We start from the raw sequence: 26,570 nt of genomic DNA, 5'->3' as shown, positions 1-26,570 counted from the left end.
CAACCTCGAGGACGAGGTTGTGTCTGAAGAGCAGGGGGATGATACGGACAGAGAGAAGGAAGCTACGGGCCAACGTCGTTCAGCTAGGGCAAAGTATTTACCCAAGCATTGGGACGATTACCAACTAGAGTAGGAAGGGGCTTTGGGAAGAACGTGGCGGGAAAAGTAGTTACGCATGGTTAGTATGGTAGAGTTTATCCATGTTAATAACAGCTAACCGTAAGTGGTTAAGCATGAGCCCTGCAATATAAAAAGCTGTAACTAACTAGTAGTGGGAATAAGAAACATTCCAGAAGCTTTTCTTTCAAATCCTTTTCTCTCTCTCTCTTTGGAACTGCGTTTCTTTTTCTCTCCCTCGAGCTCTAACTCTCGAGTGGAACGCGCAGTGTGGAGGTTCCCTAGCCCTCGAACGCTAGGTATCATCATCCATTCTATTTTTGGTTTTAGTGGAACATCGCTTGCTCGCTACACTGAAAGTAAACTGAAAATTTTCTGAAAGTGGTATTATTTGTTTTGCCAAAAAAACCTATCCACTTTACTTATAGTTCTAGTTGGTTAAGTTTTTTTTTTTTTTAAAAGAAAAAAATTAAATTCACAAAAGTGTGCTGGCAATAATTGACTTTTTTTTTTTTTGTTTCTGTTTCTTATGCACCGTAAAACTAATTGAATGCGAGTTTCCTTCTTTCTCTGTGACGAGTAAATTGATCATTAATCTATGGGTGGATTGAGTGTTTATTTTACCTTTGTCTCTGTTTGCTAGCCCATGGAGTGTGATTGATCGAAGTCTTTTCATCCATTTAAAGCATATATCAGTTCTATTTTTAATTTGATATAATCATTTTCTATCTTCATATACCGTTTCAGTATTACAGGAATAGCAACATTTGAATCATTAAAAAAAGAATAGATAGAGTATATAAGATAAAATTTGGACTAAGGTGCAATAAATTTGGATTAGTAGGTGAAAACATGTGGAAAATTTCATATTAAACTATGAACAGGAAAAAGCTTTGACTTGATACATTTTGTTGAGAAGTGTGCACTCAACAATTAAGACCTGTGATGAACATGCAAGCAAAGTACATAAAAAAATGTATCTGTGCAGTTTAACCATTGATTGAAGAGGGCATTAAAAAATTGTTTTCTGTGTTCAAGCATTAATTTTCATTCTGCATACATAAAGATGCATTATTTCTCCTGTCACATCATATTATTCTTGTAGTAGTTATTCTTATTGCTTTGTTATTATGTTTTTGGTTCAGCCTTTTGTTCAAGTTGGTCTGCAGGCAGATTCTCAAGCAGTCAGATCCTTAGCTTGCAAAACAGTACGTGGATATACTTTATTTATGCCAAGTTTATTTAAATCCTTCTATTGTATGGACAATGAGATTCATCACCCTATGCCCCTCCAATAAAGACAAATATTTTATGTTTAATGGAATGTACTTTACTTTTTCCTTACATAGATCTTTGCAATATCTAGTTGATCAATCCTAAAAAATGATTTTTATGTGGTTTGACACGTAAGCCCATTGTGCACATGTGTAGAGATATAAAAATAATTTTTATGTTGTTTGAAGGGTGTTTTAGAGATATAGAAATAAGTGCAGACCTTCACCTAATTGGTGTGTGTTTGCTTTAGCTTATTTTGCTGAAATAAATACCTATTTTTTGTTAGCTTCCCAAGAGAAGCATAATAAAATACCTGGTTCCCAGATATGCAATAAGCTTTGGGGAGCGTCTGTCCTTGACTATTGCAACTTACTTTTTTAGTCTTTGCATATTCAATCATTTGCTTGCAACTTATTGTAATGTTGGTTTCTCTTACCATCATATGTGTGAATTTCCTTTTCTTCTATTATTTTACTCATATTTTCCTCTTATTATTCCGGTTATCCCAGTCCACTCTGGTGCTTCTTATTAAAGAATGCTAGCCATGTGGCTGTGCATTGGCACTTAATATTTAATAAAGCAGTTAGTCCAAGTTGTATATGCTCTTCAAATGGAAGTGAAATGGTTTGATAATTACCTATGAATTTATACATTTGGAAATAAATTTTGCTAGATATATTTTTACATGTGCAAATTACTAGTTATGTGGAACACTTTGTAAGCAATATTACTTTTATATATGACTTCAACTTTCAGGTTACATGCCTTATTGAGAATCTAGACAATGATCACAAAGTTGCAGCTAGTGTTCGTCTAATTAAAGACTTCAATATGTATCCTCTTTTGCTTGATTGCTTTATAAAGGGGTAAGTAGAGAAGTACTACGGGTTTGTTATCATTCTTGCTTCGCCAAAGTGTTTATTTCAATATCATGATTGTGCCGATGATTGAATTACCTACAACTAAGGGATTTGGTTAGATTGAGTGATTTATTGCCAATTAGGGTAAGCTGAATTAGTTAAGAATTCATTCCAAGGAGGTGCTTGATATTCATTCCTTTTTCATTTCTAATTGTTTAAGAAGACAGTATAAAATACATGGGAATGTAAGATCTCCATATTTTGTACAAAAAAGTTGGATTGGAACTTATGCAACAAAGGCTGATATTGATTATTTATAAAAGTGAGTGAAAACTTGTACTTGAGAATGTTGGTTCCCCTCACATTTAGGAGGTATTAGATGAGAATGAGATTCTATTAATTGGCTGTAATCATGTCTACTGGGAACTTAGATGCCACTATAAAAGTAATTTTATACCTACCACCAACAGATGCACCTCTTCCCATATATACCTATAGAAAATAAATAGGCACTCAAAACAAAAGCATGCTCAAATATCATTGACCCACTCTTATCAATTTTTATTCATTTTGATACGAACAAGAAGAATTCAATGGGTTTAGGCATCAATGATAACCGGAATTCATTGATGCCTAGATGAGAATGATGGTGTAGCAAACACCTCCATAGTTTCATATTGATGTCAACTGTATCCAACATTTGTATTTATTGTTGGTTTGCTGGTGCTTTGTATCATCAAGCATGATTTCCTCTGGTGCACTTCTGATGCAATCCTACCCCCCAAGGATATTGGATAGAAGACTCCAAGAGGCTTGGGCTAGAGCTACTAAAGAAGGCCCTAGGGTTCTCATGAACCTTAGGGTAAATTTTTGAGTCCATGGGTCAAGGTTGGATCCACTATTCTTTGTAAATATTAGAATAGGTTTTTCCTTCGTTTGAGCCTTGTATTTTGGTCATTCTAGTACTATAGGGTTTTAGCCTTTCGGGGCATTTTGAGTAGTCTTTGTAGTAAGGACTTTTTTTATATATTTTCATGTTTTTTGCCATGGGGGTGAGCTTAGCTATTATAGGGGGTGTGTAGTTAAGCTCTAATTTCTCATCTCAAGGAGGTGAACTTAGCTATTAGAGAGGTGTGTGTAGCTAAGCTTTAGCTTCTTTAGGAATCTTCTTAAGGAAGTTTCTCAAGGAGGTGACCTTAGTTATGAGAGGGGTATGTGTAACTAAGCTCTAGCTTCTCAAGGAAGTTTTCTCAAAGAAGTTTTTCAAGGAAGTTTTCTCAAGAAAGCTTCTAAAGGAAGCTACCTAGTCTATAAATAGAAGCATGTGTAACACTTATCATAACTTTGATGAATGAGAGTCTTGTGAGATACAACTCAAAGTTCAACTTCTCTCTCTTTTTCTTCTTCAATTTCGTGCTCCCCCCTCTCTCTTTCTCTCTCTCATTCTTTTCCTCCATTGAAGCATCCTCTCCAAGCTTCTTATCCAAGGCTCATTTTGGTGGTGAAGCTCCTTCTTCCATGGCTTATTCCTTAATGGATGGCGCCTCCTCTCACCTTTTTTCCTTTGTCTTCCGCTGCGTCTCCATGGTGGAAAATCATCATTAAAGGACCCCATTGAAGCTCAAAGATCCAGCCTCCACAGAAGCCCCACAAGCAAGCTTTCATCAAGTGGTATTAGAGCACGAGAGCTTCAAGTAGGTGCTCCTTAAACCTCCATTAATTTTTTGTTTTACCTTCTCTTCCATTGTTGTTTCTTCATTTTTTCTCCATGTATTTCCTCACATGTCTTGTGCTAAATGTTTTTAACATGATTCTTTAGAGTTTCCACCGATTAAACTTGCTATAGAAGCTAGATTTAATTTTCTATGATTCAAATTTCTTGTTCTTGTTCTTGAACCATGAATTGTGTTGAGTTTAGGTTCCTTTCAGTTTTGTCTTGTTATTTTTTGTGGCTGAAAACTAAATCATAAAATTCTTACAAAAATATTAAAGTAGAAGAAAACCTAAAAAATCTAGAGTGACTTGTTCACCTATTGTAGTTTTGTCATAGAAGTCATGTCTAGTCATGAAACTTGTCACATAAGATTTGTTATGTTGTGCTGAATTTTATTTTCTTGTTTTTTTGTCTAACTCATTTGTTCATGTGTGTATGAAATTCTTTTAGCCTATTATTTGATTTGAGTCAAATCTTTCATGTTAATTAGTCCTTAACATATTCATGCAAAATTCTTCGAGAGTCTTTGATTGTGAACCTTTTCTTGAACTTTTAGGTTTCCTTATGATTGTGTCTATTGTGAATTTGAGTTTTGGTGATTGAATTGCTGGCTGAAATGTTGATCCTAAGTGAATATTGAACTCCTAAACCTGTGTTAAACAATACTAGTGAGTTCAACATACATAGGAAGGTTGAAAGTAAGCCCAAGGCAATCAATATATCGTGCTTAAAAAAAAATCGTTGGTGCTGGCAGCTTGGACATACAAACTTGTAAAAATTACTGAGAATTGGTTACTTCGAATTTTGAGCTGAAATTTTTACTGAATTTTCTAGACATCTAGAAAAAAGTTAGAAAAAAAGAAACAAGTGATTTGGATAAAAGGAAAAAATACGAAAAATCACACAAGTTGACAGGAAAATCAGTATCCAGAAAAAAAAAGGTGAAAGGGAAATGTGTTTGTTGTTTTGGCTCAAAATTTATTCTATAATTGGAAATTTCAATTGAAAATTAGTGTGAAGACAAGTGCCAAAGCTAGAGGTTTGTTGAGTCTTTTTTTTTAGTTTTTTTACTCTACTCTAGAGCCATTCTAAGTTTCTCTTTTAGTCCTAGTTTGCTTCTATGTCTTTTTCATTGCTTTAATTGTTGAATAATCCTTGAAAAATTGTCTTGTTAAAACTCCACTGGTTTAACTTTCATTTCATTTTTTTTTGGTCTTTGGTTATTGCTTGTCTCTTTGTTTTCTTGTTTGTGAGTTGCCATATAGGGAATTGGAAAGGAGGATTGGTGTCATCCCTTGAAGAATTTGAGTCAAGAAGTAAGGGGCCAACCACCTTAAGAGCTATTGGACTAAGAAGCACTCCAAATTGAGTGAATCACCAAAGAGATAACAACCACCAAAATTAAGGATGTTTTGTAATTTTTTAATTTACAATTTACTTACCTTTATTGCTTTCAAGTTTTGTAACAAAAAGACCTTTCATTGGAAGTGTGTTGGGAGTCTCCAATAAGTTACCAAACTTCCATTTGTGTGTAATAATTTTAGGCAATATTTCCTTAGGATAGTGAGTGTTTTGTTGGGAACCTTGATGTGGTCATCCAAACACTCTTAGGATTCACTTAGTTTACTTTTCTTGCTTACTTTCATAGCTTATTTCCTTTACCTTCGATTGTCAAACCGCCTAGATAGCTTTCCTTTTATCAATTAGTTGTTTACCTTATCTGTCACACCTCTTTTAGTGTTTATTTTGGCTAGTTTCAACCATAGTTTCTTTTACCTTTTGTTTTCAAACCTCCTACAAGAAAGAACCACAACTTAGGAATCAACATGAGTCATCATTCATCTAGTGTTAATGACGAGGGTACTAGTCATAAAGACCCTTTATCTAGAATCTTAGATGAGTTGAGTTCCCTCAAGTTATGGAAAGAAAAACAAGAGAGAAAAGAAAAGGGAAAAAAAGAGTGAAAGAAATAAGTCAAGATGAAAGAAAGAAAATAAGAGAGGAAGAAATAAGAAAAATAATGAAAGAAATAAAAAGAGAAAAACATGCCTCCTATAGTAGTCATAACTCTTGCAAGAGCCTAAGTGAAGAACTTCGTGACTATTATGAAGGAAGACATAGGTCACATCTTAGACCTCACTTCCATAGAAGAGAAAAGGAAAGAAAGCCTCAAGAGGCTAACATTAACTTCTCATACTTCCATGGGAAGGACAATGTAGAGACTAACTTAGATTGAGAAATAAGGGTAGAGCAACAACTTAAAAAGAAGTCTACTTCAAAATCTTATGGCTCTCACTCTTATCCAAAGAAAGACCAAGGTCAAGGCATCTTAGGAGTGACACCTTCTAAGCCCAAAGATGATAAAGGGAAGATAATAGAAAAGCAAGCCCCTAAGGCTAGTATACAAGAGAAAACTAGCTCTATAAAGTGTTTTAAATGTCTTGGAAGATGACATATTACTTCTCAATGCCCCACCACAAAAATCATGATTATGAGGGGCCAAGACATTTATAGTAGCCAAGATGAGCCTACTATTTCACCTTCCTCTAGTGAAAGTGAAGAAGCAAAAGGGAAAGAATCTAGTGAAGAAATCTACCCCCAAGAAGATGGACAACCATTAGTGGTTAAAGAGAAGTGTAAGGAGGTAAGTGTCTCCTCCAAGAGGTTAGCTAAGAAGGAAACTCATTTTACGATAAAGACAAACATTAAAGAAACTTTCCCTCTTAGACAACCTCCACATTTTCTCTTTTGTAAAAAGACACTTGCTAGCATTGTCATACCTCTTGGGCTTGAGTTTATTCCTCAAGTAAAGAAATTGTTGGATGAGGGTTTGGTTCACAAGAGCTTAAATCCTTGTGCTTTGTTGGTGCCCAAAATAGGTATTATTAGGCACAAGTCCCTAAAATAAGTGGTATGATGAATGTTTTGAGTGGTGCAACCCTCTTTTGTAAAATCACTCGTACACCTAACATCTTCATGGTGTGTGTACATAGGGACCCATTAGGTAGGTTTGTTCTTATTTTTAGTTTCAATACAAACTTAGATACTCATATGGGACACCTTAGGTTTGTTGTATTTTTTTGTAGGAATAATCAACATAAAAATACAGAAAAAGGTATGCTTTATTGCATTACTTTCCTTAATTTTGTAAATAGTGATCAAGGGGTTCCCACGAACCCTAAGAGAATAAAGGTTATTTCTGATTGGCGCACTCCACCAAGTATAAGGGAAATCTGGGGCTACCATGACTTAACAAACTTTTACAAAAGGTTTGTCCCATATTTTTCTATACTTGTAGCACCACTCATTAAGTTGGTGAGGAGCCATGTTCCCTCATGGGAAGATGTCCATGAAAGGGGTTTTCAGACCTTATCATACTCTAACATACCCAACACCACTAATACATATGTTTTTATTATTTTTACAGGTGTCGAGGGAAGGAGCCTAGAGTATAAAGAACCTTGGGATTTGAGGTCAAATCCTTTCCAAGGTGGAGGGGATGATGCAATCCTACCCCCAAGGGTATTGGATAGAAGACTCCAAGAGACTTGGGCTAGAGCTACTAAAGAAGGTCATAGGGTTCTCATGAACCTTAGGGTAGATTTTTGAGCCCATGGGTCAAGGTTGGATCCACTCTTCTTTGTAAATATTAGAATAGGTTTTTCCTTCGTTTGGGCCTTGTATTTTGGCTATTCTAGTAGTATAGGGTTTTAGCCTTGTATTTCGAAGCATTTTGAGTAGTCTTTGTAGTAAGGACTTTTTTTTTGTATTTTCATGTTTTTTGTCATGGGGGTGAGCTTAGCTATTATAGGGGGGTGTAGCTAAGCTCTAGCTTCTTATCTCAAGGAGGTGAACTTAGCTATTAGAGAGGTGTGTGTAGCTAAGCTTTAGCTTCTTTAGAAATCCTCTTAAGGAAGTTTCTCAAGGAGGTGACCTTAGTTATGAGAGGGGTATGTGTAGCTAAGCTTTAGCTTCTCAAGGAAGTTTTCTCAAAGAAGCTTCTCAAGGAAGTTTTCTCAAGAAAGCTTCTAAAGGAAGATACCTAATGAGAGTCTTGTGAGACACAACTCAAAGTTCAACTTCTCTCTCTTTTTCTTCCTTCAATTTCGTGCTCCCCCCTCTCTCTTTTTCTCTCTCATTCTTTTCCTTCATTGAAGCATCCTCTCCAAGCTTCTTATCCAAGGCTCATCTTGGTGGTGAAACTCCTTCTTCCATGGCTTATTCCTTAATGGATGGCGCCTCCTCTCACCTCTTTTCCTTTGTCTTCCGCTGCATCTCCATGGTGGAAAATCATCATTAAAGGATCCCATTGAAGCTCAAAGATCCAGCCTCCATAGAAGCCCCACAAGCAAGCTTCCATCAACTTCTATCCATTTCTCTCTATTAATATTTGTTGGAAAATATTGGAATTTGATTTCATCATCTTCAGTCTAACAATTCATATACTCTAATCCGTCTATCTCTGCAATCTAATTGCAACAAGTTTTTGTTGCAAATGTAATGGGTCTCTTGCTGGTTTGTGCTGATTTCATTTGCCAATTTACCACGTACTTCATGTGATATGTTTCATAATTTAATACTTATTATCAATGAACTAGAAACTATTGATATGATGCAACCTGATTAAGTCCTTGTAGCAAAATGTTACCTTGCTGGGGTTGTTCCTCTTCATTTTTAAAGTGTCCATGTGTTTTCCGCACAATTTAATAATTGTTATGAAACAGATGGAAACTGTTAACTCATGCATATTTGTTGTGCTATTAAATTGATAAAATCAGGTGTTAAAGTTGTTATTTCTTCTATTGATGGTAGACTTCAGTCATTGGATGCTTTAGATAGAGATGAATGTGAAACTGCACTTGAATCATTGGGTCATATGGGATCATGTAAATATGTCATGTCATTACCTACTTTTTAACACAATTTTTTTTGTATCTTGTAAGAAAATGGATTTTAGTTTATTATATTATATTGATCTTGTGGTCATAGTTATCAATATTGGATAACAATGTGGAGCAACCACAAGAGCACTATAGTGGGATGACCACTATTATGAATTTTATAAATATAATATAAATAATTTGTTTATATTACATACACATAAATGCTCAAATATTAAAAAAAATACTCATAATTAGAGACACATTCATAATTAATAATTAAAATTCATAATTTTAAGCCAAATACAGAAGTTAATAAAAAGAGTCAAGTAATATTCAAGAAACAAAACAAAGTATAGCAAGAAAGGGCTACGTAAGGCTACCTATCTGAACACAACAATGAAAGAAAGAAAAAACACAACATACATATTGAAAAAATAAATTAATAAATAAAACAGACCATAGACCCTGTGGTCACCTCTAGCTGGCCTTAATTGTGGCCTCTGAGGGGTTGCCATAAGGTTGAGTTAGGCCTCAAGCCCAAATTCTAAGATGGTATTAGAGACTATCTTAGATCCATTGTTGGGCCACCTAGGCACCTACTTGTCACATTCCAGGCCCATAGCCCTGAGCATGAGGTGTGTTGGAAAGCCGCCTTAATTGTGGTCACCCCTAGCTGGCCTTAAAGATATGGCTTAAATAAAACTTATAAAGCTTGTGTGATCCTCAGCTTACAAGCCAATTTTGTAGAGTTGAAATAGAACCTAAGCCCAAATTTTAGGAAGTTTTACTCTGGAGAGCCTTACATTCAAATGAAAGGCATCACAAAACAGTAAAGTTTGTGTGATCCTCATGCTTCCACAAACCCTTCCAATCCGTCCTTTGACTGAAACCCCAAAAATGAACACTGAGCATGTTTCAAAGCATTTGGACAAACTCATTGTTAGAAAATGTTTGCAACACCCAAGCCTTCTAGGTTCTGGCTGCTTCCTGTTACACATTTGTACATTTAGAAGCAGTAATTTATGAATCAATATGATATAGTACATATATGATTCTGTAGAATGTTCAAACTACTTAATTATCAATTTATATTTCATTATTGAAAATTGGTTTAATGAGAACCTCTTCCTTTTTAAATACTACAAATTTTAATTTATGGTTTTTGTGATCATAGATATCCAGGGAGCTACATTACTACTCTCAGGTTCATCACCTGCTGCTCGACATGTTATAGATGCTGCTTTTGAAGGACAAGGACCAACAGGGCATGGTAAACAGCTGTTTAGTGAACTGGATTCTTGTTCTTTTCTTTTCAAAGTGTTTCAAGGTATCCTGAACTAATGTAATTTGATACTCCCGGTAACTCCCATAGTCCCGTTGTATGTTGTGTTCAATTGCTTGCTCAGGCAGCTTGAAGGAGCATATTGCCCTCAAGGTTAAAATAGCTGAAACTGCATTTATGGTGCGTTGATGCAATTTGCAGCAAGCAGTGTTGTGGTAGTAATGTTCTGAATCTTGAAAGTGTTGTTTCCTAGGTTTATAGCATCTATTTTTGGAATCATGAGAATTCCCAGTTTACTGGAACATGGTTGCCTCGCTGACATCAATCTGATTGTAGCATTCAAGTAGTCTGTGTTTTGGTAACTGTGTGTGGACATGGCATTCAATCCCTAAGTAAAATGTGAAAACATTTACATTTGTTGCTACTGCTAATAATTTCCAAGGATAACAAAAGCAATAATCTAATTTTGTTTTTGTACCCTCTAGAAGGTACAATTCAAAAGAAAATGCATTACTTCTCAATTGTAGAAAAAGTTGGAATTCCATTTTACTTGGAAGATGTTATGTGCTAATAACTTCTCTTCTAAGTTGGAACTTACATGGTCTCTTAAATGGCAATCACAGGCAGCATTGCATGCTCTAGGAAATATCTCGGGAAAAACCAGATCCGAGAATAGCATCATACTCAATGCTGAAGCAGAAGTAAACCTGCGGCGCTTAATTTATGAAACAGCATCCAGAAGCACAAAGCTGACTCCATCGGTTGCCTATTTTCATTCTTTTAGTTTCAAGTGCTTTTTATTGGTTAATTTTTTTAAGTTCTATTTATAATGGTTTGGTTTCTCTTTGAACTAAAGGGACTAGGCATATATATGAAACTTTATCTAAGCTATAGTTTTGTCCTAACTTAATCATGACTAAATGTTAAAAAAGTAAAAGAGGACCACGCTGATCAGTACTATTAGTATCATTATCTATCTCTATATGGAAAGTAACTTTCAAGACAAATCTTAGTCACACGGTGAAAAGTCCATTGTGATATATGCTCATAACAAAAAATATGTTAACAGAAGTATATCTAACAAGTGACTGTATATTCAATAGTAATTGTGCTCCCTCATCATGTGGGAGCATCTTTGCTTCATGGATTTTAGAGAAAAAATTATTGATCAGTTACGTGCATTTTCCCTCTACCCAAGTCCTCTTAGAACCAAAGATCCTCAAGTCTACAATGTTCATCGAGTTGTCTTGCATAACAGCTTTTTAATTAAACATTGAAATGCTGCAACCTCACCAAGTTCATGCAATTTGCAGGGTCTTTTTCTGTCAGTACTGCAGCAGGATTCAGAAATGCGTCTAGCGGTGAGATATTCATATGAACTTCATATTGTTAGGTTATATGCACTATATTGTTTAAATAATTTCCTCAGTGCAAATACTTTAGTAGTCAATCAGTCTAGGTGATTTTGTTGGATGTAAATGCCAATTCCAGGTCAATATAAATCTAAAACTCAACAAAATGTTTATACTAGCTTCTTTGAAATTGTAAAAAGTCAATTTGCTGTAAAGCGAAACATAGCTATCAATAATGAAGCACTTAGGATTATATAGGGGACATATCTAGTAAGAACATTCTCATTTTAAAAATGTGAGAACTAATAAATTTGAGTTTTAGCTTTGGTTTTTAACCATGCTAAATGGCATTGTGTCATGTATAGCTGATTTCACCTTGTGAGATAAGGTTTGTTGTTGTATACACTTATACATGAATTATTAAGATAAGTTAGCTAATGGCCATATGACCACTTAAAGAAGTTACGTACATTTGTATTCTATTATAATTTAATGGTCTATATTTATTGTTTTTATTTCTTACAATAACCAAGAGTTCTCATCTAATATGTTTTCTCCCTATATAATTGCCCATGAAAAATTTACTAAAACAACTCTTATGCGATATCCCGTTTACATATTTTCAGGGCTATAGAATGCTAAGTGAATTGGTTGCCCGACCATGGTGCTTGATGGAGATATGTTCAAAACAAGAGATTATAAATAAAGTGACCGACCCAAGTACTGAAACCACAAAAATAGGTATGTATTATGCTTTAGATGGCTGTTAATATTGCCTATATAGTCATACCGTATGTTTTCCATTACTTTGCTCCAACTGTATTTTCTTAACACGCATGATCTTAACATATTCAGGTATGGAAGGCAGATATGACTGCTGCAAGGCAATACACAAGTCATTGACAGTGTCTAGTAGAGTTTCTGCTAATCCAGCTTTTGCAGGAATAGCTGCAAAGGTTAGATACCAGACCTTTCTGCCATATCATAGTTTTGAAAACCAAACCGGTGAATAATCCGGTCAAGGCATTGACTAATTGACCCACATGATCCCGTCCCTGTTAAAAAAATTGAAAATTTTAATATATATATATATATATATATATATATATACAAAATTATAAATAAAATTTAGTGTAAACAATGTTTTTAATCCTCGAATTTTTCAACATTTATGATTTTGATCCTTAAACTTTGCGAAGACTAGTCAATGTCCCTAAACTTTTTTTATCCAGTGTTTTCATCCTTTTCGTCCATTTTGACCATTAGGTGATGCGGAATGTTGTTAATGACAGATGGCGTAGCGGCAAATGACGGACAAAATATATATATATATATATATATATATATATATATATATATAAATATTAACAAAACAATAGATAAAAAATAAATATAAATAAAAAATAAAAAAATGGATTGCATTCAAATAAACTAAAAAATTTTCATGAGTTCACACAATAATTAGTAGAAGAGGGCTGAACAGAAAAAAAAAAAAAAAGTAGAACCAAAAATAAAAAAAAGGGTGTCAAACAGGAAAAAAAAACAGAACAAAAAAAAACAAAAAAAAAACAGAACCACGGTGTTGCCGTTGCAGTCTATAGCCGTTGCCTCCACCGTCCATTGCTCGCGTGCGTGGTGCGTGGTGCTCCTGTGCTGTCGATCATTGCTCGCATGCGCTGGTGCAGGGTGCTGTCGTCGCTGGTGCGTGGTGCTCGTGCTGTCGTTGCTAGTGCGTGCTAATTGTGTCGTCGTCGCGCTGGAGTTCTCGTGGTGCCGCTGGTGCTCGCGTTGGAGTTCTTGTTATTGTTTGTGCTTGCGCTGCTCATCTCATTTTCATTTGAAAATCAGGTTAGGGTTGGGTCAGGTCAGCCCAACACGACTCAATCTGTCTGTTGCGAAAATTTCAAAAAATAAAAAGGATCTTCCGTCATAACCGGCATTCCGCCACCACCGTTTAGGCTATGGCGGTCGTCATGAAAACCGCAATGCCACCGCTATTTGGTGGCATTTTTCCAAAAAACCGTGCCACCATACCATCATGGCGCCGTCGTAACCGCAATTTAACAACACTGGTGATGCGTGACGTTGCTTTTATAATTATTTTATTTTATTACATTTTTTGGCTGTTAAAGCCACCAGAAATTACTTGAATAACTTATTTCAAGGTCTTGAACATATTCTAGCAGCTAAGAACCCTAGAAATTGTCATATCCCAAGTTCAAAATCAAACCTGAAAACGATTTGCCCTAATTCAAATTCTCCTATACAAAATTTCACATCCAGATTGAAACACAATTTCAATTCCAAATTCAATTTCTCCCTAAATTTTCCTCTTGCTGAACTCCAACTCTTCATCCCATGCAACACAACGATGGACCTTCCTCACCAGATTTGTTGCGATCACAAGAAAGGAAGAGAAGAGGATATTATTATTCTGCTCCATTCATTACATATCAAGCATCTATTATAAAGGCATCAAACAAGGATAAAAATGTGAAAATGGAATAACAAAATGAATGGAGTAATGGAATGGCTAGAAGCATGCAGCAGACAACTTATTCCTCCTTAGTAAATACGATCCTGCCAGCTCAGCACCTTCTAAAACATTCTGTTAGACGAAATCCACCAGGTACTTGGCTGCAATGATTCTGCGTTTGGGTCTTTGATTCGCGCCCTCAGTGGTGCTTGGCTGGTTTGCTTTCTCCTTCCTAACATTACCCCTTCATCAAAGAATACCTTGTCCTCAAGGTGATGCATCTTTCAAAGTTTCCCAGTCCTCCCATGTTGTATTCTCCGGAGGCCAGCCCTTCCACTGGACTAAAACAAGTGGTTTGGGTTCACTCGAAGTGTAATGCCATCGAGTGTTGATAATTGCGAGTGGAGCAATTACAGGCTGGTTTTCTATTGTCGTGGGCGGTAACTCCACGGCTGGCTCAGAGGTGGAGGAGGAAGAGTGGAAAGGTTTGAGAAAGGAGTAGTTAAAGGATGGATGAATATGAGACCCTTTAGGTAGTTGAAGCTTGTAAGCCACCATGCCAATCTTCTGTAGAACCTGCAAGGGAGCATAAAAACGTCTAGCCAATTTAGAGTAAGATTCTCTTGTGGTTGAGGTTTGTCTATGAGGGTGTAGTTTGACTAAGATCCAATCTCTAATCTTGAAGCTTACATCTCGTCTATGATTATTCGCAAAATGCTTCATGGTTCCTATGCCTTGAGCAACTTCTTTCTGAAGCTTTTGAACATAACCTCTTGATTAACCAAGAAATCATCAACTGCTTCGACCTTCGATGACCCCATAATGTATTGAGGGGGACTTGGTGATTTCTTGCCGAATGTAATTCATAAGGTGAGAGTCCTATACTCGAGTGTTGGGAAGTGTTGTAGAACCATTCTGCCCATAGCAAGAACCTTCCCCAAGAAGAAGGATGTTTATGAACAAATGCTCGAAGATATTGCTATACAACGCGGTTCACCACTTTGATCTGACCATCGGATTATGGGTGGTAGGCCAACTCATTCTCTATTTGGCCCTACTCATATGAAATAGCATCTGCAAGAAGCGACTGATGACAAGGGGTCATGATCCGAGACCAGGCTTTGTGGCATGCCATGTATTTTACCAACAAGTTCCATGAATAGAAGAGCAACTGAGTGAGCAGTATAGTGAGAATGAAGCATTCCTAGATGAATGCCCTTAGAAAAGTGATCCACGACCATTAAGATAGCATTATGACCACGATACGCCAGAAGTTCTTCAATGAAGTCTAAGGAGAGATCCTCCTTAAGATCCTCTTTGAGATCCTCCCAAGGTCGAGATGGAACCGGAAATGGTGTACTTGGTGTGTTGGTAATCAATGCAATCCTTAACAAATTGCCAGACATCATCCTTAATTTCAGTCCAAATAAAGTTCTCCCTTACTTGCACCAATGTCTTTGTGATTCCAATATGCCCTCTTGTGCGGGTCACATGAAATTTATTGAGCAAAATTGGAATGAAACGAAGTCCTTTAGGTAGCCATATGCATCCCTTTTTGAGAATCAATCCTTGCACAGTGGTACAATCAGGATGATCAGTAAGATTGACCGAAATCTCTTGCATGAAGGTGATGAATTCTGGTTGAAGCAACAACTCATGTTTCAGCTCCTATAGAAAGGTGAAATCAGCATGAACAAATTTCCAACGAAGGTCTTTGGAATGTTGGGGACAAAGCATCTGCTACAGCATTCGATTGCCCAAGTCGATATTGAATGGAATAATCATATCCAATTAGCCTCGCCAATTACATTTGCTGCTCTGGGGTTTGGATCACTTGCGTCATCAATTCCTTGAGACTCTGGTGATTAGTAAGAATGGTAAAATGGTGACCCAGTAAGTATTGCTTCCATTTTTTAATTGCGGCAATTATGGTCGCAAGTTCGCGAACTTAGGTGGACAAGCGAAGAAGCTTTCGACAAAAGGATTTGCTAAAAAACGCAATGGGGTGGCCTTGTTGGGAGAGCACGGCTCCCATTCCCACTCTGGACACATCTGTTTCGACCACAAAGTGTAATGCGAAGTTTGGCAATCTCAGGACTGGTGCCTTGCTGACAGCCTTCTTCATTTTATCAAATGCATTATGGGCCTCTGTGGTCCATGTAAACTAGTCCTTGGCCAAGAGTTGTGTCAAGAGAACAATAATTGTGGCATACCCTCGCATGAATCTGCGGTAAAACCCCAACAGCCCTAGCAATCCTTGCAAGGCTTTGATGGAGCAAGGGATTGGCCATTGTTGAATTGCTTGAACCTTCTCTTGTAAGGGTGCCAAATGTTGAACTACTTGAACCTTCTCTTGTAAGGGTTCCACACCATACTTACCATGTGACCTAAGTGGAACCACTTGAGTTTAGGCAAACGAGCATTTGGATAGCTTAAAAAAGAACTAGCCCTCCATCTGGAAAGTTTGCTCTAGATGTCACAGGTGTTCCGCAAACGTTTTGCTATTAATCAGAATGTCGTCAAAAAAGACAATGATGAATTTGTGCAAGGTTGGAATATGCTATTTATGGGGGCCTGAAAGGATGATGGTGTGTTGCATAAGCCGAAGGGCATGACGTGAAACTCAGTGGTTGTTATGAGTTCTAAAAGCGGTTTTGCTTACGTCTTCCTCCTTCATCAGGATTTGATGATATCCTTGTAACAGGTCTAGCTTTGAGGACCAGCAGGCACATCGATCGTCGTGTGATGGTGTTGAGAGCTCGATAGTGAACACAGAACTGGCATGAGCCATCTCTCTTAACCAAAAGAACGGGGGAGAAAAATGGACTCGTGCTTGGACCATATTTGCATCATTGATTCTACCTGATTCTCATTCTGAAAGTGTGGGTAAGGTAGGGCCACGCAAGGCTCCATTCATTAAGTTTCTCCTTCTGGAGCCTCGCGAGGGCCACTGCTTAGACTAGAGTGAGGGGTTGAAGTGCCTGGACTTCACGTCTAATCATCGGAATCAACAACTAAGCAGAAATGGTGCCAGAAGCGGACAATGTGATTGGCTAGAGATTCAAATTATGACAAATATTTGTGGTACCTCATTACAATCATACTTAATTCGAAGGAATTGTTTGATCTTAAAGGGGGTAATCGATAATTTTGCACGTGAGGAGTTATTTCTTGGTTTCGATTGTGTCGATTTAAATAAGGTTCCGGTGGAATCCTCATACTGAGAAGGAGAAATTCACCCTCCGAATCTTGAAAAAGACCTGACCAAGATGATATCTAACCATTCCAAGTCATCCATTGGAATCAAGCCAAGGCTAGACCCTCCATATAGAAGGAGGCAATGGTGAGTCTTTCATGGTCCAGGGTGGAATGATATTCGAAGAATTGCATGATTTTAAAGACCCATTCTGAGGGATCAATCTCGTCAAAGCATGGTACATCCAACTTCATGGTGAGGATGCGAAGAAGGAGGTCCAAAACGGGGGTTAGCGGAGGAAGACAGGGAGAGTGTTGTCTGGTTTCTAGAATGGCCATTTTTTGGAGAAGCTCATCAAGCTTGGTCGTCATTGGGTCTAGGTAGCTTGCTTGTGAAGCTTCTATGGAGACTGAATCTTTGAGCTTCAATGAGGTCCTTCAATGATGATTTTTCACCATGGAGATGCAGCAGAAGATAAAGGAAAAGAGGTGAGAGGAGGCGATATCCATTAAGAAATAAGCCATGGAAGAAGGAGTTTCGTCACCAAGAATGTGCCTTGGATAAAAAGCTTGGAGAGAATGTTTCAATGGAGGAAAATAAAGAGAGAGAGAGAGAGAAAAAGAGAGAAGGGGAGCACAAAATTGAAGGAGGAAAAGGGGGAAAGAAGTTGAACTTTGAGTTGTGTCTCACATGACTCTCATTCATCAAAGTTACAACAAGTGTTACACATGTTTTTATTTATAGCCTATGTAGTTTCCTTGAAAAACTTCCTTGAGTAAGTTCTTTGAAAAGCTAGAGTTTAGTTATAAACACCCTTCTAATAACTAAGTTTACCTCCTTGAGAAGCTTCCTTGAGAAACTTCTTTGAGAAGCTTCCATGAGAAAATTCCTAGAGAAGTTAGAGCTTTGTCACACACACCCCTCTAATAGCTAACCTGACCTCCTTCAGATGAGAAGTTAGAGTTTAACTACACACAACCCCTATAATAGGTAAACTTCCTCATGCCAAAATACATGAAAATACAAAAAAATCCCTACTATAAGGACTACTTAAAATACCCTGAAATACAAGGTTAAAACCCTATAATACTAGAATGGTCAAAATATAAGGCCCAAAAGAAGGAAAAACTTATTCTAATATTTACAAAGAAGAGTGGACCCAACCTTGGCCCATGAGCTCATAAATCTATCATGAGGTTCATGAGAACCCCAGCTTCTTTAGCAGCTCTAGCCCAATCCTCTTGGAGTCTTCTATCTAATTCCTTAGGGGATAGGATTGCATCATCCGCTTCACCTTAGAAAGGATTTGACCTCAAATCCCGAGATTCTTCATACTCTGGGCTCCTTCCCTCGACACCGTAAAAAGAATAAAAATATATGTATTAGTGGTGTTGTGTATGTTAGAGTAGGGTAAAGTCTGAAAACCCCTTTCATGGACATCTTCCCATGAGGGAACATGGTTCCTCAACAACTTAATGAGTGGTGCTACAAGTATAGAAAAATATGGGACAAACCTTTTGTAAAAGTTTGTTAAGTCATGGTAGTCTCATATTTCCCTTATACTTGGTGGAGTGGGTCAACTAGGAATGTCCTTTATTCTCTTAGGGTTCGTGGGAACCCCTTGATCACTATTTAAAATATTAAGGAAAGTAATGCAATAAAACATACCTTTTTTCTGTATTTTTATGTTGATTATTCCTATAAAAAATACGACGAACCTAAGGTGTCCCATATAAGCACCTAGGTTTGTATTAAAACAAAAAATAAGATCAAATGTACCTAATGAATTCTTATGTACATGAATCATGAAGATGTTGGGTGCATGACTGATTTTACAAAAGAGGGTTGCAACACTCAACACATTCATCATATCACTTATTTTAGGGATTTGGTATCTAATAATATCTATTTTGGACACCAACAAAGCACAAAGATTTAAGCTCTTATGAACCAAACTCTCATCCAACAACTTCTTTACTTGAAGAATAACCTCAAGCCTAAAAGGTGTGACAATGCTAACAAGTGTCTTTTTACAAAAGGAGAAAATGTGGTTGTCTAAGGGGAAATTCTTTAATATTTGTCTTTATTTCAAAATCTCTTTCCTTCTTAACTAACCTCTTGGAGGAGACACTTATCTCCTTACATTCCTCCTTAACTAAACTCTTTTTTTCTAACTTTTTTCCAGATGTCTAGAAAATTCAGTAAAAATTTCAACTCAAAATTCGTAGTGACCAATTCTCAGTAATTTTTACAAGTTCGTATGTCCAAACTGCCAGCACCAACGATTTTAGACTTCTGAATTTTTTTTTTTTAGCATGGAATATTGATTGCTTTGGGCTTACTTTCAACCTTCCTATGTATGTTGAACTCACTAGGCTTACTACAGTTTTAGGAGTTCAATATTTACTTAGGATCAAAATTTCAGTCAACAATTCATTTACCAAAACTCAAATTCACAATATACACAATCATAAGAAAATCTAAAAGTTCAAGTAAAGGTTCACAATCAAAGATTCTCTTAGAATTTTGCATGAACATGTTAAGGACTAATTAACATGCAAGATTTGACTCAAATCAAATAATAGACTAAAAGAATTTCATACACTCATGAACAAATGAGTTAGACAAAGAAACAAGAAAAATAAAATTCAACACAACATAAGAAATCTTATGTGACAAGTTTCATGACTAGACATGAGTTCTATGACAAAATTACAATAGGTGAACAAGTCACTTTAGATTTTTGAGTTTTTCTTCTACTTTAATGTTATTTTTAAGAATTTTATGGTTTAGGTTTCAGCCACAAAAAATAACAAGACGAAACTCAAAGGAACCTAAACTCAACACAATTCATGGTTCAAAGAACAAGAACAAGAAATTTGAACCATGTTAACAACATTTAGCACAAGACATGTGAGGAGATACATGGAGAAAAATGAAGGAATAACAATGGAGGAGAAGGTAAAGCTGAAAATTAATGAAGGTTTAAGGAGTACCTACTTGAAGCTCTTGTGCTCTGATACCACTTGATGTAAGCTTGCTTGTGAAGCTTCTATGGAGGCTGGATCTTTGAGCTTCAATGAGGTCCTTCAATGGTGATTTTCCACCATGGAGATGCAGCGGAAGATAAAGGAGAAGAAGTGAGAGGAGGTGTCATCCACTAGGGAATAAGTCATGGAAGAAGGAACTTCGCCACCAAGAATGTGCTTTGGATAAGAAGCTTAGAAAGGATGCTTCAATGGAGGAAAAAAAAGAGAGAGAAAGAGAAAGGGGGGAGCATAAAATTAAAGGAGGAAAAGGGGGAGAGAAGTTGAACTTTGAGTTGTGTCTCACAAGACTCTCATTCATCAAAGTTACAACAAGTGTTACATATACTTCTATTTATAACCTAGGTAGCTTCCTTGAAAAACTTCCTTGAGAAGTTTCTTTGAGAAGCTTCTTTGAGAAGTTAGAGTTTAGCTACACACACTCTTCTAATAACTAAGCTCACCTCCTTGAGAAGCTTCCTTGAAAAACTTCTTTGAGAAGCTTCCTTGAGAAGATTTATAGAGAAGTTAGAGCTTAACTAAACACACCCCTCTAATAGTTAAGCTCACCTCCTTGAGATGAGAAGCTAGAGCTTAACTACACACAACTCCTATAATAGCTAAATTCATCCCATGCCAAAATACATGAAAATACAAAAAAAATTTCTAGTACAAGGACTACTCAAAATGTCCTGAAATACAAGGCTAAAATCCTATACTATTAGAATGACCAAAATACAAGGCTCAAAAGAAGAAAAAATCTATTCTAATATTTACAAAGAAGAGTGGACCCAACATTGACCCATGAGCTCAAAAATCTATCCTGAGGTTCATGAGAACCCCAGAGCCTTCTTTAGCAGCTCTAACCCAATCATCTTGGAGTCTTCTGTCCAATAACCTTGGGAGAAAGGATTGCATCAACTTCTCCCTCGAGCGTTTTTGGATCTAATTATGGTGTAAGAGTGGAAGGGAGCCTTTTTATAGGAAAGACAAGATCAAATGTGAAAAAGTTTAGAAGAATGAAAGGAGGTAACAAGGAGGGTTTTTAGCTCCGAACCTTGTCGTGTGCTGCGGGCCACCATTATAATGATTGTTGCAAGCACACATGCCACACGGACATTGAAATCGATAGAATTGCGAGGACCATGCTGCTGTAAGCTGACACCGCATGCTCTTCGTTCCTTGTTAGATGGATCATTGCTTCTTATTACCAAAATTGTGAGAACTACTATACACAATCTAACAATGAGAAATTAAAGGAAGAAAATGAGGCCATTAATGGTGATAAGGGCCCACAATTAACAGTGACAATGTTGTTTAGGGTTGTTGATTTGGGGATTTTGTTAAGGGTTTTTTTTGTTGATTTGATGATTGTGGCAAAGAAGAAAGATGGCTTTTGATTTGGGGATTTTATTTTTAGTTTGTTATTGATTTGATGATTGTATAGGATCTTCATTATCTTTGATTTGGGAATCAGGAAGAAGCAATTTCTGGCGATTTTTAAGCTACTAGAAACTGTTTGATACAGATTTTAAAGTTGAACTTACCATTTTCTAGCGGTTAAAAATTATCAAAAATTAAATAAAATAATAAAAACAATGTCATATAATCACTTAACAGTTAAAATGGACGAAAACATTGGACGGAAAAAAGGTTCAGGGACATTAACCAATCTATGCAAAGTTTAAGGACCAAAATCATAAAAGTTCAAGGACTAAATACATAGTTTACCCTAAAATTTATCGTGACATAAAATTATAGTAGACATATATTATGTTTGTACATCATACAACAAAAAGAAAACTATAGGTAACATAAAGAGTATATATATATTGTATTTATTTATTAAATAATTGTGGTGATGTGGTGGTAAGGTGTAGTGCTAATTCCAAGAGAATTTTTAGCATATTTTTCTTCAAATTGTGTAAACGTTATATGTATATGATAAATATAACATTTGTTGATATTATGCCATCTTGAACGCTTTGGAGCAGCATCAATGAGTGTTTATGCTACTACGGGACCTGGGTTTGAATCCAAGCTGGTTACAATTTCATTATTTTTTTGGAAAATTGGCTTTGAGCTCCGCAACCCATTTCGGGTCATTGCAATTGGCGGTTAATCCGGAAATCCGGCCTGGTCACACCGGGTTTTGCCGGGGGAACTCCAGGACCGATCCAATTTGCAACCCAACTCGAACAGAACACCGGTTCACGGTTCAATCGGTTGGATCTGTCTAGTCGACCCGGGTTTTAAAACACTGCACCATATTGTGCATGTGCATTTGAGTATTTTGAGTATCCTTTCCAGGCTTTTGTGCATCGGCGTGTTTGTATTGTGTTTGGTGTGCACGCACGTTAATGTATGTGACATTTTTAAGTGGGTTATGTGACATTCACCTATAGTTTTATGGCTCGTGTTGTTTTAATTTCTTGCACTAACCAAAAAATTTCACTTGATATGCCCATTTTTATACATACATACATAAAGGGAACAAGAAAAGAACAGCAGCATGCTTATTTGCCTATTCTTTTATTGAAGTGACAATTCAGTAATATTGCATGCAGTTGCAGGAAGCTGTTGAAATGGGTCCATATCTTATTAAAAGGCATGTTGAAGCTCAACCTGCTGTGATGACGGCTGATAGATTTTAGTTTTCACATCTGAGTGGTCAAGCAATACCTAATGGGGCAGATTTTCTTTTCTTGTCCCCTTCAAATACAGTGTGCAGTGCTATAGAACAAAAACCTGTTCCCCCTCAAATCTTGGAACTTGATGGAATGAGTATATTAATCATAGTTTTTTAGTGGATTATATTTCAATGGCTTTTGTCAACTCTAGCAAATATAGATATTCTTTTTGCCTTTGGATGCGTATTGCGTTTGTGAAGTAGTCTTTTTCAACAATTACATTGTTTACTAACTGACATATATACTGAACTTGCATTCAGCTATCATTTAGCTTATTCAAGTTCGATTGCAGTATGTTGTTTCTCAAGTTCTTCTCCAAGCAGTAATTTGTCTCTACATTAGAAATAGAAATATCATAACAGAAAAATATTACAGCAGTTTTCAACAAATTCAGCTTTTTATGGTTTTTACTAGTTTTAACGGAACATCGTGCTTATGATACTGAGCTTCTATGATGTATAGTTAAATTTGAGGGTATAATGTTGAGAAATATTCCGTATTGTAACTTTTGAATATTTAAGTTTGACAAATACGAGGTCTATACACAATTTTTTGGCAAAATCATGTGCTTTCATTATTTTTTTCTTGAAACAATATTTTGCATATTTACATAGCATACAATCCAATTAATTTGAAATGAAGCTCGTTTTTTTATCAGATTGGTTGTAAAATAATAATAAAAAATTTATCCGGTTTAGGTTGTAAAAAAAAAATTGACCCAATCCAAAATGTATGAATTGATTGAAGGGTATTGCTATTGGTACTATAACTTTTGCTAATAGTACTACTCAGGTGGATGCCTTTTAGGCATATTCTGAAATTGTCCCTTGAAAAATTGCATAATAGAATTGTGATTCTATTGTGTAATGGGGTGAAAAAAATTAATAATGAAAATATGATTTTGTTATATGCTTGTACAACATAATCATATTTTTATTGTTATTTTTTTATATTGTTAAATAACATAATGGAATCATGATTTTGTTGTATTATTTGATTACATTCACAAATTTGTAACCAAAGTATGATTTTGTTTTGTTATTTTATTTTTACCCTGACTAGGGAATGAAATCATGATTCCGTTGTATTGATTAATACAAAGGAATTATGATTTCATTGTGTTTTTTTAAGTGTTTTAATTTTTAAAAAGTAAAACTTAATGTTTTATATTGTGATTTAGCAATCATATTTATGACAGTCTGACAAGCCAACAATGTCCTTGTAGAGCTCAATGTAATTTGAATCTTATATTTTGTCGTGCAATCTTGGTTGTTGTTGATAATTGACTCACAATATAAGATGCTAATAAATACAAGTGGTCTGATTCATTGCATTGTTTTGATATTTCACCATATTGGGTTGAAGATGGAGGGAGTCGTTGCTATTATGTAATATGATGGTGATGTGGTATCAACTTATGAGAGGGTATTGTTTGAATATCCTAATGGTATCAACTTAAGAGATCATTGGTCTGATGTGTGGATCAATGGCGACAGGAAGCTTTAATGAAGATGATGAGTCTATGTAGCCCCATGTTTTTAATTGATCACATTATTGGACGTGTGTTGTTTAAACATAAATATAAAATTGTACAAACACATCATAAGTTGAATACATAAAAATAATAAGAAAACAACATCAATTCCCTCTACGACCACCTCTTTTTGCTACCTTTGTGGGGTTTCTTCCTAGCGGCGATCACTGCTTGACTGAGCTACATCCAACTGACCCTTCTATGTTATTAGTAGAAGTTGTTGTATGACCTGATGACTATCTATGCTATCAGGTACAACTCTCATGTCCAACAATCTCTATGTGGACGCTAACATTATCTAGAATTGATCCTACATGAATATTAACAATACAATTAGTAATTATTTTTTGATTAAAGATTAAAACAAAATGATGACAATATTTGTTTGCGTTACCTGACAAGAGTATCATCGCCTGGTACATAATCTGGTATTTGACCACCACCAGGCTATGGTTGATGTTGAGGTTGAGGCTGTGGTTATGGCAAAATATGTACAAGACTGCATGGTGCCTCTCCCTCTTGTGGCGGAATCAAGTATGGACGTGAATGCTCGTAATACCAAGGCAGATAGTCTATAGTGCATGCCCATAAAGCCCTATGTAGAACAACTATGCCTAATAGCACCACATGTTCCTCTCACTCGTTCCATGCCCTATAACACTTTTCATATGGAGAGGATGCCCAGGTGGCTCCAAGCGAATCCTCTATACGTACTGAACTATCTCAAAACCCTCTCCGATAGATACGACCACATGTTTGTCCCAACTTTGATGTAGCCAAAGTCCTCAAAAGGTCTGATGTCTCTGCGTGATGCATATGGTGACCAAAAAACATCAACCATCTGCAATCGATCCAAAAACTCCCTAGTCGCAACAACCTTGCCGGTAGCACTCAACATAAACCACAAAGGCGCAAGTGGGTGCTTGCGACCTTAATCTAGCACCTTCTCACTACAAGAAATGGTTGATAGATGCTCAAACACCTATTCTGTAAAACATAAAATATATTGTTAGTGTCATATAATATTAAGAAACAAAGAATTATGTATACAAAAAAAAAAACGATTCTTACAATGAGCAACGTCATATAACCTCTCATTTGTTGGTTGCCATACTTGCTTGCATATGACTGTTGATCATAAAGAAATGCAAGTGTAGTTGCTCCCCATGTGTACTCGTTGCAACAATCTAGATCACTGAGGTAGTGCAAGTAGCAAATGTGTACATGCGTCAAGCTCTTGTTGGCTAATATGGTATTACCGACCAAATGCAACAAATATGCCCTAGCTGCCCATACGTATGACTTACTAGCAACATAGGTGTGATACATCCCTTCTAACCAACTCAATGTCACTCTGTTGCATGCTAACATCACAACATCTGCCTCCTAGTCAGTCATAGTACCAAGCTCTAACCTCAACAAACCTTTGATCTCCTTCCTCATGTAGCTCATGTATGTGTGATCAAGGAGTTGTCCTAAGACATGACATGTCATCCAGGGTGATGGTCATCTCTCCAACTGGAAGGTGGAAGAAGGAGGTCTTCTTGTGCCATCTCTCAATAAAGGTGTTGATTACACCTTTATTTGTGGACTTGTATTGCACATCATGCATGCTCTTAAGCCTTGACCTATTCATGCACCCCTTCATAGTCAGCTAGGTAGGGTAAGGCATAACATTGCCACCATGGTTGACCAACTTTAGCTCTACTCTGAGCTCACTGATCCATACATGCCCAACTAGTCAGCTACATAATCCTTATAGGACTGAAGCAGCGTCAAAGTCCAAAGGATCTCCTCTAAATGAGGGTCTGATGATACAATTAGCAGGTGGTATCTGTGATTGTGGTTGTGGTTGTGCATAGAACAAGAATATTTCTAACTACGAATGATAGAAACACACCAAACACAATAGCATAGCAAAGGTTATACACAAATATGGACAAAACAAAGATAAAAGAGAAAAGGGAACATGAATGAAGAAGAAGTCATGATAAACATTGCACACTGATCGAATGGCTTAACTCTCTAACAAGTCCCCAGTGGAGTCATCATCTGTCGCAACCTACCCTTCGATGGGAGGGCGAGGCAAAAGGTAAAAGTGCGTCTTCTCATGAAGAAAACGCGTGGAGTCGCCACCAACGTTTATTTGAGAAAAACGTTAGAAA

General features: G+C 36.5%; 1 protein-coding gene across 2 annotated transcripts; it reads left to right on the top strand.

Moving 5' to 3' along the window:
- The first annotated feature begins 1,257 nt into the window (after nt 1-1,257).
- Nucleotides 1,258-23,016, top strand: LOC114379119. Of its 2 annotated transcripts, XM_028337704.1 has the most exons (8): nt 1,258-1,325; nt 2,149-2,258; nt 10,024-10,119; nt 10,755-10,892; nt 11,445-11,492; nt 12,110-12,224; nt 12,339-12,439; nt 22,749-23,016. In XM_028337704.1, exons 3-8 carry the CDS (start codon nt 10,084-10,086, stop codon nt 22,833-22,835), a joined length of 525 nt encoding a protein of 174 aa, XP_028193505.1. In that variant the 5' UTR covers nt 1,258-1,325; nt 2,149-2,258; nt 10,024-10,083; the 3' UTR covers nt 22,836-23,016. The 2 variants fall into 2 exon arrangements, with proteins under 2 accessions (XP_028193505.1, XP_028193504.1); XM_028337703.1 differs by lacking the exons at nt 1,258-1,325; nt 2,149-2,258 and adding an exon at nt 8,268-8,852.
- Nucleotides 23,017-26,570: the final 3,554 nt, after the last annotated feature.

The sequence above is a fragment of the Glycine soja genome, chromosome 12 (genome assembly GCF_004193775.1).
Source record: "Glycine soja cultivar W05 chromosome 12, ASM419377v2, whole genome shotgun sequence".
Lineage (NCBI taxonomy): Eukaryota > Viridiplantae > Streptophyta > Magnoliopsida > Fabales > Fabaceae > Glycine > Glycine soja.
This window is presented reverse-complemented; position numbering and strand designations above follow the sequence as displayed.

What these genes read in the sequence shown, in the direction of transcription:
- LOC114379119 (XM_028337704.1), top strand. Translation starts at nt 10,084, where the DNA reads ATGCTGCTTTTGAAGGACAAGGACCAACAGGGCATG. An exon ending in ACAAGGACCAACAGGGCATG is followed by an intron (nt 10,120 to 10,754) that starts GTAAACAGCTGT and finishes TGGCAATCACAG; the next exon opens with GCAGCATTGCATGCTCTAGG. An exon ending in GCACAAAGCTGACTCCATCG is followed by an intron (nt 10,893 to 11,444) that starts GTTGCCTATTTT and finishes TGCAATTTGCAG; the next exon opens with GGTCTTTTTCTGTCAGTACT.